This window comes from Carcharodon carcharias, chromosome 10 (genome assembly GCF_017639515.1).
Source record: "Carcharodon carcharias isolate sCarCar2 chromosome 10, sCarCar2.pri, whole genome shotgun sequence".
In the NCBI taxonomy this organism is placed as follows: Eukaryota; Metazoa; Chordata; class Chondrichthyes; order Lamniformes; family Lamnidae; genus Carcharodon; species Carcharodon carcharias.
Window position 1 is genome coordinate 138691885 of NC_054476.1, and position 23691 is coordinate 138715575.

The window sequence follows — 23691 nt, forward strand, 5'->3', positions numbered from 1 at the left end:
AATGGGCCAATTAGCTTCTTTCTATGCTGTAAATGTCTATGGGCGGAAATTAATGTAGGTAGCGGGGGTCTCATGTGCCGGTGAAAGCTGCCCCTTGTCTCCTGCCTGCCAAGAGCTGCGGGCCATTCAAAGGCTGGCAACTCTTCATTGTTCTGCCATGCCACCAGGCATGCGGTGGCTGCTTTTTCTTTTATTCATTTTACGGGATATGGGCTTTGCTGGCTAGGCCAGCATTTATTGCCCATCCCTAGTTGCCCTTGAGAAGGTGGTGGTGAGCTGCCTTCTTGAACCGCTACAGTCCATGTGATGTAGGTACACCCAACAGCGATGTTAGGAAGGAGTTCCAGGATTTTGACCCAGCAACAGTGAAGGAATGGCGATATATTTCCAAGTCAGGATGGTGAGTGATCTGGAGCGGAACTTCCAGGTGGTGGTGTTCCCATGTGTCTGCTGCCCCTGTCCTTCTAGATGGTAGCAGTTGTGGGTTTGGAATGTGCTGTCTAAGGAGCCTTGATGAATTCCTGCAGTGCGTCTTGTAGATGGGGCGCTCTGCTGCTACTGTGTGTCGATGGTAGAGACAGTGAATGTGGAAGGGGTGCCAATCAAGCAGCTGCTTTGTCCTGGATGGTGTTGAGCTTCTTGAGTGTTGTATCTGTCCGTATTATATCCACCTAAGGTCCAGGATCTCCGATGGACCCACGCACAGGTGAGTGATGGTGCAAGGGGTGGCGAGGTGTGGGTGACGGGGCACAGTGAGGGGGTCAACAGCAAGGCCAGGGGTGTGGCTCTCAGTGGGCCCCTCTTCCCGGTGCCAGGTTCTTTGATTGGGCACTGAGTGCCTTTGAACAAGAGAATACACCCCTTCACCCACACACGCCCTCCCCAAACAGGATCCCACAAGCAACCCCAACAAGGTTTTCTTTTCAAGTTTTTCCTGCATGGCATTTCCCAGTCACTGCTGGGTGAATACTAGGGGCATTGGGATGAGGCCCTTAACTGGGAATTAATAGATTTAGATCACAGAGCAGCCATGACATCATTGGATGGCATAATATGCTCAGGCTAAATGGCCTCCTCCTGTTCCTATGTTGCTATGTGCAGCCATGCTGCAGCCACTGGGGTAGCACTGCATAGCAGCAATAGGACAGGCAAAGGCACACAGAAGGCAGACACTAAGACAATGCAGAAGGGTGAGAAGTTTACTTTTGTATGGAGTATTCAATAGTATTTTTGATAAAGTTGGTATGGTACAGAAGTTTTGTGGTGGCTTTTATTTTGGCATTGTTACCAGGACTTTAAAAGATGAGAATGAAAATCACAAGGCAAAAAAAAATCACTGAAAAGTACAGAATAAGATTTATGTTAGAAAATACCACCAACTTAAATAATTAACTATCCTGGGTAGAATTTAATTTCCCCCATAGAAACCAGGCACGGAGGGAGCCATAGAATTGTGAGGGAAGGTGAGAGCTGGAGTGCCTGCCACCTTCCCAACTAGCCCTCATTAAGGCAGGGTAGGGGCAGATCAAGAACAGCCTTCCCAGCTGGAGGCCAATTGAGGTCCTTAACAGAACAATTAATGGTTCCGTTCCACCAGTGGGTACTCCACCAACAGCAGAGGAGAGGGGAGCATATGCCACGTGGGAAGGCCACCCAGTTAAAGCTGGTGGCCTCCGTAAAGGCTCGGGGGGGTGAGGTGCAGCGGGAAAGGGCTCCTAATCAGTCACTCACTGGCCCACAGAGCACCCCAGGGCTGACCCTGCAGAAAAACCGTGCCCACCTATCCCCTCAGGCCCAAGTGAGCCTGACTCAATTTACCTTCATTTCAGGGCCTCTATGGCTGGTCCTGGTCAGCTGCAGTCTGAGCTGTAGACACTGCTGCCAGTGGCGCTGCTGAGTCTGACTGGCCAGCAGCTCTTGGAGGCAGGCTCTTTGCCTTTAAAGGAATGGAAGCCCCAGATGCTAGCAGTTAACTGCCTGATTGCCACTGAATTCTTTCTGGGCTTCCAAAAATGGCCACGGCAGGACTTCCCCTGGCTTTTCAGCCAGGACAGGGTCACCACCACAGCTATTAAATTCAGCCCAGAGTTTCAAAACCTGTGCAAAGTTTAACCAATAGAATCTGAATAAATGCTCTTACCCATGACTGTATTGAATAACATTCTGACCAAACAGGATGCCATTGTCTTTTTGGAAGTGCACCTTTCTATTGGTATCAATGTTGAAGGTGTCTGATGCATTCAGAGCTGCAGTAAGAAGAGAAAGAATAAATTAGGGGAAGGCACAGTGAGCCTGGTAATAATGTAAAATACCTCAGTGCTATAACTGGAATGATAATCAAGAATCTGTCATATATAATGCATTACATGTGAAAGGACCTAGCCTGGACAAAAATTATTAGAGATCAACTATTTCACTTGGACAACAGACGCCATTGCTGATTACATGATTGAACTCAAAAATATCAAGATTTAGCTCACTGCAGGATTCAGGGAAATAGCAGCCTAGATTTTTGCTCCTGAAGCAGGTAAAAGTCTACCAAATGGAGAGATCTTCATTCTGAGGGGCGGGTGCGGGATGGAGTCAGGGCCGCCGCCTCTGGACGCAGATTGGAAATGGGCACAGAGGCTACCAAGTGCCAAGGCAGGATGTTTAAAAGGCTTGCCTCAGTTCTCTTGGACTTCATCACAGTTGTTTTACTAAACAATAGGCTCTCTAGCCCTCACCCCTCACACCCCTTCACCCCCACACACTAATGCCACTTAGTGCCAACCCATGCCCTGCCATATGTCCCCTTGTAGCCCCTGTCAACTTAGTACCAATTCATGCAAGCCCATGCCACCTCCCCACCCATCCATATGGCCCCTTAAAGCCCCTTTGACAACTTACCCAATATCCACCATGGACAGACCTCAGGGGCCATGCTGAGATGAAATAAAATAAAGTTCTAAATATCTATTACAGACTTCATTACATTTTTAAAAAATCTTTCAACATGAAAACACATTCAATACAATTAAAGCCCCTTAAATACTTAATCCCTTAAAAAGCAAACATTTGCATTTTGGAGGGAGGTGGTGGCAAAATGGTATTGTCACTGGATTAGTATTCTAGAGAGCCAAGGTAATGTTCTGTGGATCTGGGTTTTAATCCCACCAAGGCAAATGATGAAATTTGAATTCAATAAAAAAAATCTGGGATTAAGACTCTGATGATGACCATGAAACCATTGTCAATTTTTGTAAAAACCATTCTGGTTCACTAATGTCCTTCAGGGAAGGAAATCTGCAGTCCTTACCTGGTCTGGCCAACATGTGACTCCAGACCCACAGCAATGTGGTTGACTCTTAAATGCCCTCTGAACAAGGGCAATTAGAGATGGGCAATAAATGCTGGCCTAGCCAGTGATGCTCATATTCCATGAATGATTTTTTAAAAATTCACATCAAAGACAGCTAATCCCTTTTTAACCTTTTTGAGCTGTCAATCAAACTGTGAACTTACAGCCCACCACTGTGATGATAGGTTGTGGAAAGCAGTCAAGCATTAATAATGCTATAATAATAGCATTTAGGATTATACCAACAAACAGCTATTGAAACGGTAGAACTTATTTTTATTCTCTCTAGCAGGCAGGCAGCTTTTTTCAATTTTTCAACGGCAGGGGTTTTAAATGACTTGACAGCTTGACAGTTCTACCTACCTTCCCCACCCTTCAGAATCATTTACAACTTCTCTAAAGATTTGTAACACTCAAACTGCAGGATAACTCAGATCTGAGTTCAATTGGCCCTGCTGAATTCAGGATTCCCACATGTGGGCCAGAATCTTCCGTTCTGGAGTCTATGTTTGATGGCAGGCGAGGAAGTAGGAACGATTTCTACTTGGAAGGGAGACAGCTGACTTAATCTTGCATTGCTCAACTCATTATGTATGCATCCACGAGGAGCTCACCGATTCTCACAGTGAGGGAAGGCAGGAAGTCGCCATCCTCGTCGCTCCTTCATGAGGTCGAAGGTCCAGGCGCCATATTTAAAGGGCACCGAGACAGCCTGCACTAACCCTTCCACTTTTGTCCAGCTACTGCTCCACCCTTCCTCCCTTCTTTGGTCATACTCCACACAACTTACACTGCCACCATCCAGTCTTGAGCATAGGCTGGCATTTACAGACGCTTCCCAAAGAGGACAATGCATCAGAAACTCACCATTAATTATGGAAGAAATCTATCTTGCCAGGTGTACAGTCATAAAAGTAAGCGTTCTAATTTCTCACTGACGGGGAACTTAATTTGGAGAGGGAACTTAATTCTCGTCTTTTAATGAGTATGTATGTCATGCTAATGCATGTAAAAGGGCTCCCCGACATTGTTCATCAGAAAGTCAACCCACCCTTAAACCACCTCTTAAATCCTAAGGATATAATTGCCAAAGTTCATCCCGCCATCGGAAAACCCAATTTTGGCCTCACACCAAATTAAGTTCCCCCAGTCGAAAGCTTCTGGCCTCTGGTGGGGCCAGAAGATTCCACCTGTGGGAATCACTTCCCTCCCCTGATCCACCACCCCACTCAATCCGCCGATTAAGACACCTGCCTACCTTTTTATGGGACGGTTGAGGGTGGGCAGGAAGGCAGTGGGCTAGCTACTCATCATATTTTAAGTGGCCCCACCACCAAAAATAGGTCCAGCGGGGATAAAATCCAGCCCCATAGGAACAGGAGTGTGGTAATAGTGAGAGATTCTGGGTTAGGGGCATGGACAGTCCTTTTTGCAGTCATGATTGTGAAGATGTGAATATATGCTTGTTCACTGCTACCAGAGTGAAGGACATCATGGAACAGGTAGATAAACTTTAGGAAAGGGAGCGAGAGAGCAACAAAAATTAAATATAAGGGCAGAATTTAATTCTCGCAGTGGTGGGCCCAACCACCGGCTGCAAAGCTGATGGCAACTCTGCCACAGCCATTCGGTGCCCCACTTGATCCGAATCAGCCATTTACATAGTCGAAGCTGGGGTCCTCGCTACCTTCAGCAGGAATTTCCCACCCCTGACAGCTGCCACCAATCAGAGGCCAGTAGTTCTCCAGAAAGTCAATGACAGAGCCTCAGAAATAAGCTAAGTGGGGTGGGTTTGCCAGGGTCAGATATGGAGGCCCCAGCGAGAAGGTGAAGGACAGGCAGGGGTCTTCACCAAGGGTGGCCCATACCTCTGGTGGGTATCTCTATTGGACATGGGCTGGCAAAGTAGGAAGGACACTCCCTTCCAGGCCGCAAGATACCCACCAGTATTCACCTGGCATTTTGCCCATGTTCCATGGCCCCACACACAGTTGGTTAAATTCCAGCAGCAGCAGGATGAGGCCCTTAATTGGCCACACAATTGGCTTCCAGAGGGAAAAGCCACCCTCAGGCATTCTTGCCCCAGACAATCAGGCTGAGTTGGGAAGGTGACAGGGTCTCCACCTTGCATCTTCCCACCAGATTAAATGAGCCCCCCTGCTTCACAGCCCATCCCCAGGGGATGAGGAGGGTGAATAAAATGTCCCCAAAGGATTTGCAAAGGGATATAGATAGGTTAAGTGAGTGGGCAAAAATTTGGCAGATTGAATGTAATGTGAGAGAATGTGAGGTTGTCCACTATGGTAGGAAGAATTGAAGAGCAGAATATTACTTAAATAGAGAGCGACTACATAATTCTGTGGTACAGAGGAATCTGGGTGTCCCATACATGAATCACAAAGAGTTAACATGGAGGTTCAGCAAGTAATTAAGTAGGCAAGTGGAATGTTAGCCTTTATTGCAAGGGGGATATAGGTAAGTCTTGCTACAGCTGTACAGGGTATTGATAGGACCACACATGAAGTACTGTGTGCACTCTAGGTCTCCTTATTTAAAGAGGGATATACTTGCATTACAGGCAGTTAAGAGAAGCTTCACAAGATTGATTCCTGGGTTGCAGGGGTGGTCTTAGGAGGAAAGACACAGCAGGTTGGGCTTATGCTCATTGAAGTTAGAAGGATGAGTGATTGAGATTCTGATGTGGTTGGACAAGGTAGATGTTGAGAGGATATTTCCCTTCACTGGGGAATCTAGAACTAGGGCACACAGTTTCAGAATAAGGGGTCTTCCATTTAAAACAGAAATGAGGAGAAAATTTCTTCTCATAGAAGGTCATTAAGCTTTGGAATTCTCTAACCCAGAACGCAGTGGAAGCTGGGTGATTGAGAATATTCAACGTTGAGTTAGACAGATTTTTGATCTACAAGGCAGTCAAGGGTTATGAATGGGCAGGCAGGAAATTTGAGTTGAGGCCATAATCAGATCAGCCATTATCTTATTGAACAGTGGAGCAGGCTCCAAGAGCCAAATAGCCTACTGGACTGGCCCCTATTTCTTATGTTCTATTCTGCCTTCTGCATAAAATACTTAAGTTGAAACTGTCTTTCCACCACTCTGCACCCCCTTTCCTATTCTCCTAAGTTTGAAGCTAGAAGAAAATGCAAAACAATTAGTTATGATGAAGTGCAGTTGGTGCAAGTCATAAGTCTGGCAGGCTGCCTGCCTGTTGACAGCTGCTTAAGAGTGCAGGTGTTTAGCAGCCTAATTTCACACAGAGAATGCTGTGCAACATGGTGTGGGTGGGTACCCTTCTTGAAGTAATTATGTATGGCTGAAACTCAGCCAGAGAACACAAGACAACCATAACAGGGAAGTTAAAAAACTTGTACATTATCACTGTTGCACACTAAGCAACACCTAAGGGCACCATGGAGACAGGCCCATTGGAAGCCATGTGAAGGGAAATACAAGGCAACTCATCAAGTTGCAGCTCTTTGCCAGTGCCAGCACTGGCATAAAATACTGCACCCACAACCAGAAAGCATGAGGCCAAGTGGTTCCAGCAAAGGACCACTGTTACAGATATGTGAGAAGGAAGGAACTAGATCTCGTGAATCTTACGCAGCTGTCAGTTGCCTGAGCAGCATTCACAATTATACTCAAACTAGGGGGTGCATAACAATGAGGCATCTCGTCAACTGACATGAAGAAACATTAATTCAAAACGTGGGAAACCATCAGAAAAACAAATTCTGCCATCTTTTAATATTTTGACCAATTTTCCACAGAAAATATTTGGCAAAACTTTATATTTAAACATTGCTATTTTTCTGTATGTTATTGTTACTGAATGTTCCTTTTCAGCTGCAAATCCATCATTTCATATTTGAAAAAAGGAATTACTTTGAATGTATAACACATAAACAGGCCATTTGGGTCTACAGGTCTTTGCCAGTGTTTATGCTCCACATGAGCCTCCTCCCACACCTTATCATCTAACCCTATCATCATAACCTTTCATTCCTCTCTTCCTCATTAAATGCATCTAAAAGCAAGCTTAGCAGCCAGGAACTGCCACAGGTTAGACAGATATCTTCAACTGAAATACCACAAGGATTTGTTTTGTTAATTCTTCCAAACATTTTTTAAACCTGTGTTAAAACTATTGTGTAGCATTGTTTTATATAATGGGGCAAGTATTAATGATTTGAGTGTTGCACATAACTCTGATTTTTTAAAATTTAGTTTAATGCTGGAAAACTGAAACAAAATTAGAAAATGCTGGAAATACGCAACCGGTCAGCCAGCGCTTATTAAGAGAAAGGCCAGGCTACCATTATGGATGTGTAGGCTTTTTTATTCTTACATGGGATGTGGGCATTGCTGGCAAGACAGCATTTGTTATCAATCCCCAATTGAAAAGGTGATGGGGAGCCACCTTCCTGAACCAGTGCAATTCATGTGGTGTAGGTACACCCACAGTTCGGAAATGAGTTCCAGGATTATGACCAACGACAGTGAAGGAACAGCAATATAGTTCCAAGTCAGGGAGTGGTGTTTCCATGTGTCTGCTGCCCTTGCCCTTCTAGGTCGTAGCAGTCGTAGTTTTGGAAAGCGCTGTCAAAGGAGCCTTATCAAAGGAGTTGCTACAGTGCATCTTGTATATAGTGCATACTGCTGCCACTGTGCATCAGTGATGGAGGGAGCAAACATATAGGTTGGTGAATGGGATGCCAATCAAGTGAGCTGGTTTGTCCTGATTGGTGTCAGGTTTCTTGAGTGTTAAAAACAAAAAACTGCGGATGCTGGAAATCCAAAACAAAAACAGAATTATCTGGAAAACCTCAGCAGGTCTGGCAGCATCGGCGGAGAAGAAAAGAGTTGACGTTTCGAGTCCTCATGACCCTTCAACAGAACTGAGTGAATCTAAGGAGAGGGGTGAAATATAAGCTGGTTTAAGGTAGGGGGGTGTTGGGTGGGGGGAGAGAAGTGGGGGGGTGGGTGTGGTGTGGTTGTAGGGACAAACAAGCAGTGATAGGAGCAGATAATCAAAAGATATCACAGACAAAAGAACAAAAGAACATAGAGGCATTGAAGGTGGTGATATTATCTAAACGAATGTGCTAATTAAGAGTAGATGGTAGGGCACTCAAGGTACAACTCTAGTGGGGGTGGGGTGGAAAGGCTAGCAGGGCATAAAAGATTTAAAAATAATGGAAATAGGTGGGAAAAGAAAAATCTATATTGGAAAAAACAAAAGGATGGGGGAAGAAACAGAAAGGGGGTGGGGATGGAGGAAGGAGTTCAAGATCTAAAGTTGTTGAATTCAGTATTCAGTTCAGAAGGCTGTAAAGTGCCTAGTCGGAAGATGAGGTGCTGTTCCTCCAGTTTGTGTTGGGCTTCACTGGAACAATGCAGCAAGCCAAGGACAGACATGTGGGCAAGAGAGCAGGGTGGAGTGTTAAAATGGCAAGAGACAGGGAGGTTTGGGTCATTCTTGCGGACAGACCGCAGGTGTTCTGCAAAGCAGTCGCCCAGTTTACGTTTGATTTCTCCAGTGTAGAGGAGACCACATTGGGAGCAATGAATGCAGTAGACGAAGTTGGGGGAAATGCAAGTGAAATGCTGCTTCACTTGAAAGGAGTGTTTGGACCCTTGGATGGTGAGGAGAGAGGAAGTGAAGGGGCAGGTGTTGCATATTTTGCGTGGGCATGGGGAGGTGCCATAGGTGGGGGTTGAGGAGTACGGGGTGATGGAGGAGTGGACCAGGGTGTTCCGGAGGGAACAATCCCTATGGAATGCCGCCAGGGGGGAGAAGGGAAGATGTGTTTGGTGGTGGCATCATGCTGGAGTTGGCGGAAATGGCGGAGGATGATCCTTTGAATGTGGAGGCTGGTGGGGTGATAAATGAGGACAAGGGGGACCCTATCATGTTTCTGGGAGGGAGGAGAAGGCATGAGGGCAGATGGGCGGGAGATGGGCCGGACATGGTTGAGGGCCCTGTCAATGACCGTGGGTGGAAAACCTCAGTTAAGGAAGATGGCCAGTTCTTGAGTGTTGTTGGAGTTGCACTCATCCAGGCAAGTGGAGAGTATTCTATCACACTCCTGACTTGTGGACAGGCTTTGGGGAGTCAAGAGGTGAGTTACTCATTGCAGATCTCCCAGCCTCTGAGCTGCTCTTGTAGTTACAGTATTTATATCACTGGTTTAGTTCAATTTCTGGTCAATGGTAACCCCCAGGATATTGAAACAAGGAATTTCAGTGGTGGTAATGCCATTGAATATCATGGGGAGATGGCTAGATTTTCTCTTGTTTGAGATGGCCATTGCCTGGCACTTGCCACTTATCAGCCCAAGCCGGAATGTTATCCAAGTCTTGCTGCATATGGACATGGACTGTTTCAGTATCTGAGGAGTTGCGAATGGTGCTGAACATTGTGCAATCATTAGTGAGCATCTCCACTTCTGATGGAAGGAAGGTCATTGATGAAGCAGTTGAAGATGGTTGGACCTAGGACGCTGGGAACCAAATGGATCTGGCCGAAATCAAACTGTGCATCAATGACTGGGTTATTGCTGTGTAAGTGCCACTTCATAGATCTGTCCACAACACCTTCTATTACTTTGCTGATGATTGAGAGGAGGTTGATGGATGGTAATTGGCCAGTTGGATTTGTCCTGCTTTTTGTGGATGGGACATACCTGGGTCATTTTCCACATTGTCATGCTGATCTAAGTTTTGGAGCTGGACTGGAACAGCTTGGCTATGGTGCAGCTAGTTCTGGAGCTCAAATCTTCAGTATGATTTCCATGATGCTGTCAGGATCCACAGACTTTGCAGTATCCAGCAGTTTCTTCAGCAGTTTCTTAATATCATGTGGAATGAATTGAATTGGCTGAAGACTAGCACCTGTGATGCTGGGAACTTCAGAAGGAGGCCAAGATGGATGATTGATGAAGGGTATGCACCCAAAACATCTAAACCTTCCCTTTACATGAACCACTGTGTATTTCTAGAATTTTCTATTTTCATTGCACATAGGTCCTGTTCAAAATCTGACCCATTTAGCACGATGATGGTGCTGCATCTGTCCATGACAGTATTGGTAGGAATGACCACCGCACAGTCATTGTGGAGACGAAGTCCCGCCTTCACATTGACGATACCCTTGATTGATCTGTGTGGCACTACCACCGTGCTAAATGGGATAGATTTCGAACAGATCGACCAACTCAAGATTGGGCATCCATGAGGCACTGTGGGCCATCAGCAGCAGCAGAGTTGTACTTGAACACAATCTGTAATCTCATAGTCTGGCATATCCCCCACTCTACCATTACCATCAAGCCAGGGGATCAACCCTGGTTCAATGAAGAGTGCAAGAGGGCATGCCAGGGGCAGCACTAGGCATACATAAAAATGAGGTGTCAACCTGCTGAAGCTACAGGACTGCTTGCATGCCAAACATAATAATAAGCAACAAGTGATAGCCAGAGCTAAGGGATCCCACAACCAACGGATCAGATCTAAGCTCTGCAGTCCTGCCACATCCAATCATGAATGGTGGTGGATAATTAAACAACTCACTAGAGGAGGAAGCTCCACAAATATCCCCATCCTCAATGATGGAAGAGCCCAGCACATCAGTGCAAAAGATAAGGCCGAAAACTCGCAACAATCTTCAGCCAGAAATGCCGAGTGGATGATTCCATCTTGGCCTCCTCCAGAAGTCCCCAGCATCACAGGTGCCAGTCTTTAGCCAATTCGATTCACTTCACATGATATCAAGAAATGGCTGAAGGCACTGGATACTGACAATATTCTGGCAATAGTACTAAAGACTTGCTGTCCAGAACTTGCCATGCCTCTAGCCAAGCTGTTCTAGTACAGCTACTACACTGGCATCTACCCGGCTATGTGGAAAATTGCCCAGGTATGTCCTGTACACAAAGAGCAGAACAAATCTAACACGGCCAATTACCGCCCCATCAGTCTATCATCTCCATCATCAGTAAAGTAACGGAAGGGGTCGTCAACAGTGCTATCAAGCGGCACTTGCTTAGCAATAACCTGCTCACTGATGCCCAGCTTGGTTCCGCCAGGGCCTCTCAGCTCCTGGCTTTATACAGCCTTGGTTCAAACATGGAAAAAAGAGTTGAACTCCCGAGGTTTTTTTTTAATTCATTCATGGGTTGTGGGCATCGCTGGCTAGGCCAGCATTTATTGCCCATCCCTTACTCTCGTTGTTCAGAGGGCATTTAAGAGTCAACCACATTGCTGTGGGTCTAGAGTCACATGTAGGCCAGACCAGGCAAGGGTGGCAGATTTCCTTCCCTAAAGGACATTAGTGAACGAGATGGGTTTTTACAACAATAGACAATGGTTTCATGGTCCTTGTTAGATTTTTAATTCCAGATTTTTATTGAGCTCAAATTCCACCATCTGCTGTGGCGGGATTCGAACCTGGATCCCCAGAGCATTACCCCTGGGTCTCTGGTTTACTAGTGCAGCAACAAAGGTGAGGTGAGAATGACTGGCCTTGACATCAGGGCCGCATTTGGCAGAGTGTGGCATCAAGGAGCCCGAGCAAAACTGGGGTCAATGGGAAACAGGGAGAAAAATCTCTGCTGGTTGGAGTCATACCTAACACAAAGGAAGATGGTTGTGGTTGTTGGAGGTCAGTCATCTCAGCTCTAGGACATCACCACAGGAGTTCCTCAGGTTAATGTCCTCAGTCCAACCATCTTCAGCTGCTTCATCGATGACCTTCCTTCCATCATTAGGTCAGAAGTGAGGATGCTCGCTGATGATTGCACAATGTTCAGCACCATTCGCGACTCCTCAGATACTGAAGTAGTCCACGTCCAAATGCAGCAAGGGCTGGATAATATCCAGGCTTGGGCTGACAAGTGGCAAGTAATATTCGCACCACACAAATGTCAGGCAATGACCATCTCCAACAAGAGTGAATCCTTGATGTTCAATGGCATTACCATCACTGAATACCCCACTATCGACATCCTGGGGGTTACCATTGACCAGAAACTGAACTGGACCAGCCATATAAATACTGTGACTACAAGGTCAGAGACTAGGATTTGGAATCATGTGACGAGTGACCCACCTCTTGACTCCCCAAAGCCTGTCCACCATAAGGAACAAGTCAGGAGTATGATGGAATACTCCACACTTGCCTGGATGAGTGCAGCTCCCACAACACTCAAGAAGCTTGACACCATCCAGGAAAAGCAGCCCGCTTGATTGGCACCATATCCACAAACGTTCACTCCCTCCGCTACTGACGCAAAATAGCAGCAGTGTGTATCATTTACAGGATGGATTGCAGGAATTCCCAACGCTCCTTCGACAGCACCTTCCAAACCCATAACCACTACCATGTAGAAGGACAAGGGCAGCAGATGCATGGAACACCACCACCTGCAAGTTCCTCCCTAAGCCACATACCATTCTGACTTGGAACTATATCGGTGTTCCTTCACTCTCACTGGGTCAAAATCCTGGAATTCTCTTCCTAATACCACATGGGTGTACACACGCTATATGGACTGCAGCAGTTCAAGAAGGCAGCTCACCACCACCTTCTCAATGGCAATTAGTAATGGGTGATAAATGCTGGTCTAGCCAGCGACACCCATATCCACATGAAAGAATAAAAATAAGATATAGGATTTCTAGTTATTCTTTTACCAAAGGCTTTAACAGTTTTCTCACGTTGGAAAAAGCTACTTAAAGTTGTCTATATGTCCTAGGAATATAAATACTGATTTTGACAAGAGTCTGGCTTTCTGACTTGTTTATAATTATAGATTATGAAAGTCTACTTGAGACCTGTTTTCACCTGAGTTGAAATGGTAGATTTACATCTGAGGGGTTCAGTATTATAATTTCAGCAGCTATCATCAAAAAAATGCTTCCTAACAACCAAGTTTGTTCCGTGACAAAGTCAAAGTCTAGGATTCAAGTTTCCTCGCAACATTATAACTGCTCCCTCCTTGAGTCTAAGGTGTGAAATGGAATGCCCATTTGGAGTTAGATGGTGTGGAAGCACTGGAGGGTATAGGCCATTATCATCTTCTTCATAGATAGAATCAATGCCAATGTATTATTAATTCACCTGACAGATTTTCTGAAACTATTTCATTGAAATTTAGTGAATCAACATTTTTAAGCAAAAAAAACCTTTTCAATAGTAAGTTGCATTAAATATTTGTTCCTGCCATTTTGCCACATGTAACCAATTCCATCATCTCATCCACCCGTCCCATGCTATTCCGTCCTTCCCATGTTATCTGTCTCATGCCATCCCCATTCTATTCTTTCCATTCCTTCCCATGCCATCCCCACCTCTATCCTGCCATCTCCATCCCCTATCAATCCTATCCCATCCATCACAGAAACAATCTCTCCAACCAGGATAAATTTGTTGTTGGGCTCCCTTTACCTTCTGCTATTTTATGCTCCATCAACCACCCTACTCTGCTGCTGCCACCACCAACCATTGGCAGCCTCACATGCACCACACGCTTCAGTTCTCCTTGTTCCTCAAGTACATCCGCATGTGTCAGGAAATAAAACCACCAAATAAACCCACTGATAAACACACCCCTTAAAATGACCAATCAAAACAGTTCAGACAAAAACTGAATTTTTTTTTTGACAGAGATACAGTGGCACAGTGGTAATGCCATTGGACTAGTAATCCAGAGACCAGCTTAATGATCTGGGGACATGGGTTCAAATCCCATCATGGCAGCTGAATATGGTTAACAAATTTGAAATATAATGCTAGTCACAGCAATGATGACCATGAAACTATCATCAATTGTCATAAAAACCCATCTTGTTTACTAATGTCCTTTAGGGAAGGAAATTTGCCATCCTTACATGGTCTGGCCTACATGTGACTCCAGATCCACAGAAATGTCATTGATTCTTACCTGCCCTCTGAAATAGCCTAGCAAACCACTCAGTTCAAGAGCAATTAGGGATGGGTAAAAATGTTGGCCTTGCCAGCAACACATATCCAATGAAAGAAAAAAAATTAATTACAGATTTTATTTGCTTGAGGAATTAGATAGAAGATGTTTTCCTGTAAATATATAGCTATAATATTATTGTCGTTTGGTAGAACTTAAATATTGCTGAAAAAAGAAACATGTTGAAGCTTTTCATCTTGCACTCATCAAGACACTTTGCAAGAATACCAATATAAGGGGAAAACAACAATTTATACTGTATGAGAAGAGAGTCATGACTGTTTGGGATCAGAATTCAAAACAGTGTCCAACATTAGATGTGATTCCACAATTGGACATTTGCTAAATAATCCTCAGTGTGCTAAAAACTATGCTGACAACCAGTTTAAGATTGTCAGTCGAGCTCACAATGTGGCGCATTTGCGTGTATTGGAAGCTACATATATTAATACACAGGGCCCTGTTCTTTGCAGACAGAAAGAACATGTACACATATTGAGCCTGTTTCAGCTAAACAAAATAAGAGACAGCCATTTGCTAACTCATTCCTCATGGCAATGCCTTGAACAATCAGGGTCAAGCTGCCAGCTGTCTGTCTTCCCTAGCAGGCTACCATTTCAGATGGTCTGTCATTTTCAGGCACATTTTACTTTGGATGTTGGATTGTATGTGGGTGTTATTTTGCAGGAAATAGAAATAATAGGATTGCAGAATTATATTTAAATATTAAATTCATCTAGGGACAATAAAATAAATTCAGCATCACTGAATAAAATAGATCTGATGTGGTGTGGAACTTGATACCATCACTTTTCTTAGTGTCAGCATTGCAAAATTAAAATCTCCACCATATAACAGTTCTAAGGTTGCAGTTCATGCTCACAGAAAACATACAGAACTAGCAGCCTCAAGTTGGGAAGTGGCCCGTTGCAAAATAGATTCAATGTGGCTGTCGCAGCGTTTGAGGTTAATGAGGTGGATGACATTAACAGACTGAAAACCCCATTTCTGATTTAGATGCTGTCAAACACAGTAATTTCTCTCAGTAATTTCCATATATGGTGATATTTTAAATTGAACAGTTTATTCTCTGAAGCTTGAGTTAGCAGTACAAAAGTAATTGAAATTATTTTAATTTGAAAAAAATAATTAAGCTATGTTCTCAAAATGTGAAAATGACTGAGTTGGACTCCCTTTAGTATGCTTATTGTTTCATCCTTTTAACATGGTAAGATTAAACCCTTTTCAGCAGGCCCAATAGTAACTTGTCAATTTTTCCCAGAATTAAGTAAACTGCATAAAGAAAAGGTTAAAAATAACGACCTAAAATCTAACAACCATTGCAAATCTGTTATTACTTTCAATTCCGCTGTGAAATCAAAACTGCTTCATTCCATACTTGTGTAGGATGTCAATTCACAAATAACAATCAAATCTGCAATATGCTAAACACAATTTCATATCCTCAAAGCAAGGAATTCACACAAAAGAAACACATTCCACCAATAATTACATCCAATTAAAGAAAGTTAATGAACAAAGTCTACAATGTTAGTCAGAATGATTACTATTGAGTATCTAAGGGAGTTGTTCATTGTGACCTTCTTCATACTATAAGACCATAAGACATAGGAGCAGAAATTAGGCCATTCGGCCCATCGAGTCTGCTCCGCCATTCAATCATGGCTGATAAGTTTCTCAACCCCATTCTCCTGCCTTCTCCCCGTAACCTTTGATCCCCTTACTAATCAAGAACCTATCTATCTCGGTCTTAAATACACTCAATGACCTGGCCTCCACAGCCTTCTGTGGCAATGAATTCCATAGATTCACCACTCCCTGGCTAAAGAAGTTTCTCCTCATCTCTGTTCTAAAGGTCTTCCCTTTACTCTGAGGCTGTGCCCTCGAGTCCCAGTCTCTCCTACTAATGGAAACATCTTCCCCACGTCCACTCTATCCAGGCCTTTCAGTATTCTGTAAGTTCCAATCAGATCCCCCCTCATCCTTCTAAACTCCATCGAGCATAGACCCAGAGTCCTCAAACGTTCCTCATATGTTAAGCCTTTCAGTCCTGGGATCATTCTCGTGAACCTCATCTGGACCCTCTCCAGGGCCAGCACATCCTTCCTGAGATACATGCCCAAAATTGCTCACAATATTCTAAATGCCCAGAGCCTTATAAAGCCTCAGCAGCACATCCCTGCTTTTATATTCTAGTCCTCTCGAAATAAATGCCAACATTGCATTTGCCTTCCTAACTACCGACTCAACCTGCAAGTTAACCTTAAGAGAATTCTGGACTAGGACTCCCAAGTCCCTTTGCACTCCAGATTTCTGAATTCTCTCCCCATTTTGAAAATAGTCTATGCCTCTATTCTTCCTACCAAAGTGCATGACCTCACACTTCCCCACGTTGTATTCCATCTGCCACTTCTTTGCCCATTCTCCTAACCTATCTAAATCCTTCTGCAGCCTCCCCACCTCCTCAATACTACCTGTCCCTCCACCTATCTTTGTATCATCTGCAAACTTAGCCAGAATGCCCTCAGTTCCTTCATCTAGATCATTAACGTATAAAGTGAAAAGTTGTGGTCCCAACACTGACCCTTGCGGAACTCCACTAGTCACCGGCCGCCGTCCTGAGAAGGACCCCCTTATCCCCACTCTCTGCCTCCTGCCAGACAGCCAATCTTCTATGCATGCTAGTACCTTGCCTTTAACACCATGGGCTCTTATCTTACTGAGCAACCTCCTGTGCGGCTCCTTGTCAAAGGCCTTCTGGAAGTCCAAGTAGATAACATCCATTGGCTCTCTTTTGTCTAACTTGCTTGTTACCACCTCAAAGAATTCTAACAGATTTGTCAGGCATGACCTCCCCTTGATGAAACCGTGCTGACTTTGCCCTATTTTACCATGCACTTCCAAGTATTCTGAAATCTCATCCTTAATAATGGACTTTAAAATCTTACCAACGATCGAGGTCAGGCTAATCAGCCTGTAATTTCCTGTCTTTTGCCTCACTCCCTTCTTAAACAGGGGGGTTACATTAGTGATTTTCCAGTCCTCTGGGACCCTTCCTGTCTCCAGTGATTCCTGAAAGATCACCACTAACGCCTCCACTATCTCTTCAGCTTTCTCTTTCAGAACTCTGGGGTGTAATCCATCTGGTCCAGGTGATTTATCCATCTTCCGACCTTTCAGTTTTCCTAGCACCTTCTCCTTGGTAATGGCCACCGTACTCGCCTCTGCCTTCCGACTCTCTTGAATTTTGGAGATGTTACTCGTGTCTTCCACCGTGAAGACTGACGCAAAGTACCTATTCAGTTCCTCCGCCATTTCTTCGTTCCCAACTTCTACTTCTCCAGCGTCATTTTCCAGCGGCCCAATGTCCACTTTTACATCTCTCTTACCCTTCATATATCTAAAAAAACTCTTGCAATCTTCTTTTATATTACTGGCTAGTTTACCCTCATATTTAATCTTCTCCCTCCTTATTTCTTTTTTAGTTGTCCTCTGTTTGTCTTTTTAGGCTTCCCAATCCCCTGGTTTCCCACTGCTCTTCGCCACATTGTATGCTTTCTCTTTAGCTTTTATGCTGTCCCTGACTTCCTTTGTCAGCCATGGTTGCTTCGTCCTCCCTTTAGTATGCTTCTTCTTCCTAGGGATGAATTTTTGCTGTGTCTCCCAAATTACTCCCAGAAACTCCTGCCATTGCTGTTCCACTGTCTTTCCTGTTAGGCTCATCTCCTAGTCAATTTTGGCCAGCTCCTCCCTCATGCCTCTGTAGTTGCCTTTATTCAACTGTAACACCGTTACATCTGATTCCAGCATTTTCCTCTCAAATTGCAGGATAAATTCTATCATATTATGGTCACTTCCTCCTAAGGGTTCCTTCACCTTAAGCTCCCTTATCAAATCTGCCTCATTACACATCACTAAATCTAGAAGTGCCTGTTCCCTAGTGGGCTCCACCACAAGCTGCTCCAAAAAGCCATCTCATAGACATTCCACAAATTCCTTTTCTTGGGATCCTCCACCAATCTGATTTTCCCAGTCTACCTGCATATTGAAATCCCCCATGATCACTGGAACTTTGCCTTTCTTTCACACCTTTTCTATCTCCTGGTGTATCTTGTGCCCCACATCCTGACTACTGTTCGGAGGCCTGTACATAACTCCCGTTATATTTTTTTACCTTTGCGGTTCCTCAACTCTACCCACACAGATTCTACATCATCTGACCCTACGTCATTTCTTGCTATCGATTTAATTTCATTTCTTACTAACAAAACAATCCTACCCCCTCGGCCAACCTGCCTATCTTTTCGATAGGATGTATATCCTTGGATATTTAGCTCCCAGTCCTGATCCCCTTGCAGCCATGTCTCTGTGATGCCCACCATATCATACCTGCCAATTTCAATCTGCGCCACAAGCTCATTTACCTTATTTCGTATACTGTGTGCATTCAGATACAACACCTTCAGTCCTGTATTTCTCGACCCCCTTCTCATTGTCATCCCTTTATCTGATGTGCTTGAAGTTAGATTCCTAGCCCTTTCCACTCTGTCCTATTTTGTGTTCTGGAGACTTTAAGAGCCTCTCCTGGCCTCTCCTTTCTTTTCAGTTTTTTCATAATTTTCCATGAAGTTGAATCCACCCCCCACATGCTAACCTGCCGTTTCCCATTAGTCATACTTCTTGGAGTTTTACCCTTCCCTTCCCCCCCCCGCCTACTTTCTAGTTTAAAGTCCTGTTGACTACCCTTTTTACCCTTTTGGCTAGAACATTGGTCTCAGATCGGTTCAGGTGGAGACCATCCCAATGGTACAGATCCCTCCTGTTCAAAACTGATGCCAGTGCCCCACGAAATGGAACCCCTCTTTCCTGCACCACTCGTTTAGCCACGTGTTTACTTCCCTTATTCTCGTGTTCCTATGCCAATTTGCACGTGGCTCGGGTTATAATCCGGAGATAATAACCCTTGAGGACCTGTTCTTTAATTTAGTTCCTAGTTCCTGACAATCCCCAAGCAGGTCCTCTTTCCTAGTCTTACCTATGTTATTTGTCCTGACATGGACCTACAACAACTGGATCCTCCCCCTCCCTCTCCAATATCCTTTCAAGCCAGTCAGAGAAGTCCCTCACCCTGGCAACGGGCAGGCAACATACCATGCGGGAGTCTTGATCCTGCTTACAAAGGAAGCTATCAATTCCCCTAATTATAGAATCCCCTACAACTACCACTTGTCTTTTTGCTCCCCCCTCTTGAATGGCCTCCTGCGCCATGGTGCCATGGTCACCTGGCTCATCCTCCCTACAGCCCTCTTCCTCATCCACACTGGGAGCAAGTACCTCGTACCTGTTGGGCAAGGTCAAGAGCTGAGGCTCCTCTGTTCCTGAACACAGGATCCCTCCCTTGCTTGCAGTCACACCCTGCTGACCCTGACCACTGATCGGACTTGAGGTACTTAATCTATCGGGTGTGACAGCCTCCTGAAACAAAGCATCCATTTAACTCTCCCCCTCCCGGATGTGCTGCAGCATCCAGAGCTCAGACTTCAGCTCATCAATTCTGAGCTTCGAGTCAGGTGCTCCTATTTGAGTAATCATGTTCTACCAATTGATGTTTGGTTACGCAGTCGTCATCTAAGTGCCATGCTGAATGGCGAAGACGACAATGATCTTCCAAACTTTCTGATGATTGCAACAGTGAATGATCCCACTGTTGGAGTTCTGCTTAAGCTGTTTAGCTGTTTCCTTCGCTGTTGGCCTCTTGCTCTTCTCCCATTAGTCTACCCAGTAGTGATTAGGCTCCAATCCTTCTGCATGGATAACACATGCGAAGAATTCCATTTGTCTTCTTTTGATCTTCATTAGTGCTTTTCTCCATCCAGCTTACTCTTAGGATCCTTCTTAAGTTCCACATTTCAAAGCTGTTGACTTTCTTTTCTTTCTCTTTCCCAATGCTCCAAGCTTCACATTCATAATTCATTACTGACCAGGCATAATATTTTAGTGTTTGGATTCTTATTACACAGTCGTCACCTATATTCATTCGACTCAACAAACTAAAACTTCTATAGTGCAATTGAATAAGCCACAAGAAATGCACATGCTTTCATGTAGACTAAAAGGTAAGTTCTAGTTTGCTGAGAATATTTTCACCTTCAGTCCAGATGCACAGGCTACTTCACACTCAGGATCTTTCATTGCTATGTATTACAGCTATTGTAGTGAGGTTAACATAATCGTAAATGTTAACACTTCTGATTAAAAATTATTGCTAGACTACTGGTAGACCTTCATCTACAATTGGAACCTAGCACATTCCCTCATAAAAATCAATGTTGCAGTGAGACATTTTGTGACTGCGAAAGCAAGAATTTACCCTTCCCATCTATTGGTTCGCCAGTAAGTTGCCCATAATCAGAACACAGGAAGAAGATTTCCTTCTTACACAGAGTGTAACAAAATTTTGAAATTGCTCTTTATAAATGCCAGTATATATTTTTTGCTACATCCAATGCAGAGGGAAAGCCTTTGTGCCAAAGTGAATATAAAAATAAACTGCTTTCAATGTAGAGGGCTGCAGTTAAACAATTTCTAGAAAGTATTACACTCGTGCAACTTAGACTCATGGATTTATGTAGAATAAGGTCAAAATGAACACTACTTTTAAATAGACAAAATAAAGAATGGACACTCTGCTTTTAAAACAAAGTGGAGTTGAGAGGTCAAGTGACCCTTCTCATTTCTGGCAATATACATGGAACTACACAAAGCCCTGGAGATAGCTTTCATGCCTGGACAAGCCACTAAAATGCAAATGAAGTTTCAGGATATCTCATTGAGAAAGCATTGAAATGTAACAGATCTTTCCTGTGGATTAATGGCTGACATTATTCAAATAATTATACAACTCATTCACAATGAATTTGCAGGCTTTTCAGCTTCAGAGTGGAATTCCCAAGAATAGATATGGATAAAGCCCCAATCTATCACAAGATATGCGAATGGGTGAAACTCTAACATCATTGTATCAGTGGTCAAGTCATCAGAGACCATTTGTGAAGGAAATGAAAAACAGGTACTATGGTCATATGACAAAAACCAGGTTTCTGAAAAGGGACAGCAGGCAGAGAGGAAGGAGAAGAGGTTGAGACCAGCAAAGGAACAGGGCCTTGCCTAAGATCCATCAGCAGGCAAGAACTGGAGTAGGCCTTTACTTACCAAAGAAACCAAACCAGGTTCTCGATGCAGGGGTTTGAATGCACCTCAGCTGGAGTGAAGCCATGGAGACCTGCCAATGCAAGAAGATTTGCCACTGCAAATCTGCCTTCATAAACCTCTAACCTCTACTTCTTCAGTGGACCAAAAAAGGAATCACAGGCCTGAAACATTTCAAGGCTTCATTTTGACAGTGAATTGTTGTACTCAATCACCAATTGCCCAATCACCCAAAAAGACCCAACAAAAGTATGTGTGTATGTTTGTGTGAGTGTGCCTATGTGAGTTGGTGCTGCTACTTTCTTCTTTTAAAACTTATGAGAAACCTCTTTGTCTGTTTTTAACAATCATAATACTCAGGATGTTAAAACACTTTCTTTTAAAACACATCTGTCTTTGGTCAATCGAGGGGTGGAAAAAAGGGGAATCATCCTGCTATCTCTTCCCTGTCTGAAACAAAAGTAAATTTAATACTTTGGAATAAAAGTAAAATGGTGAGGTGTGTAACTATAAGAGCCTGGGGAGATGATATTGCCACCCCTGGAGTACAGGAATGATGTAGAATTTTCCAGAGGAATCTACCAAGCTAATTTGCGAATTTAGAGAACAGAATTATGAGGAAAGACTATGAAGGAACTAATCCAGCCTGAGGGTTACTCTCTGGGGAAAGGCGAAGGAATTGATAGACATTTAGGATTTTCACAGCTATGGAGAATTTGAACCTAGCGGAGTTATTCTGTCACGCTCAAGATTTGAGGACAAAGAGATACAATTTTCAGTTGTAAAATGAAGACAGAATTTCGGGTTACAATTTTTAATAAGGAAATGCTGGAGCAGAAAACTAAGGCAAAGTTTTAAGGAGCAGTGGATGAATTCCTATTATGAAAAGGGATAGTGTGCTGTTAGTTTCAGAATCATTGTAATGAGATTGATGAGAGGTCTAGAAGTACATGCTAGATGGGCCAAGGGTATTTTTTGATCAAAATGTAACTGGTTATATATTTCTTACTATATTTCCACATTTCTAGTGAAACAAGTGACTATATCAAAGTTGAAATGCTTAGGGAGTAATTCTGCGAGGCTCCATTCAGCCCAGAACCTTGCTAGCAGTGAGCATGGATCTAAAATCAGGGCTACATTACAGCCTTATCCCTGAGCTGAGCTTGCCAATCGGCAAATGGTATTCCTTAACTCTAAGTATTTTGTGATTAGCAAGGTTTGCACTAGGTGGGAGCTTCACAAAGTTATCCACTTAAAGCAGGTTTTAAATATTTGGCAGCCAATATTAAAATGAACAATCCAAAGGTAGTCATTTAATTTATTTTTTAAAATCAGATAAAAATAAAGTAATGCTTTTATAGACATTTGTAAATAAGTTACATTGATAACTGTGGCTTGCTGCATTAGTGAGTCTAGTTCAGTGTCAAATATCACAACAACGTACAGCAAACTTGTTACCTAACATCACCGTTATAAAGAAATGTAAATGTACTTACATAACAGCAAGAGAAATAGAGTTATTATCGTTTCCTCCATCTTAATACCAATACAGCCTGTGATATTAACAAACTATAACAATTCCCCACAGCGTTCACATGTGAAAATACGCATTCAAGTTAAACAGACAAGCGTAGGTGGTAAGGCTACAAATGAACAAATACTCTACCCAACGACGGTTTTACATATTTTTTTCTTGTAGGTTGAACAATTTGAAAACCACAACTGTATGAGACTGAAGTTAAAGGATGTGGTGTGAAACACGTAAACTCTATACTCTGTCCGCAACAGATGGAGTCTCATTATTCAACATGAAATACAGTTTGCAACATGGAGTATTGCTCTGAGCTAAATCAGCTTCACTTTAAGATCTCTCAGCCCCAACAGGAAAACAGACACCAATGATTAATGTTTCCTTTTATTTTTATCCAAAAGAATTTATTGCGACTGTAGCATTTGAAACTAAATCAGAAAATAGTGCAAAAACACAGCAAGCCCATCTGATAAGATAAAAGAAGATCTCTACTTGAAACATTAGCCAGCCTTTTCTCCTGTCCTGTCCATTCCCACCGACAGGACAGACCCAGCAGAGGTGGTGGCACAGTGATATACGGGTGGAAGGGA

The 23691-nt window shown here is 43.7% G+C and overlaps 1 protein-coding gene across 2 annotated transcripts in view; it reads right to left on the bottom strand.

Moving 5' to 3' along the window:
• LOC121282961 (integrin alpha-E-like) overlaps positions 1–23211 on the bottom strand; it is a 312306-nt gene extending 289095 nt beyond the window's left edge. For both annotated transcript variants that reach the window (XM_041196807.1, XM_041196806.1), the window contains exons 1-2: positions 23067–23211; positions 2141–2246 (exon numbers count right to left, since the gene is read on the bottom strand). In XM_041196807.1, the coding sequence (XP_041052741.1) occupies positions 2141–2246; positions 23067–23106 (146 nt within the window). In that variant the 5' untranslated portion in view covers positions 23107–23211. The remainder of the gene's footprint in view (positions 1–2140; positions 2247–23066) is intronic.
• Between the last annotated feature and the right edge of the window lie 480 nt (positions 23212–23691).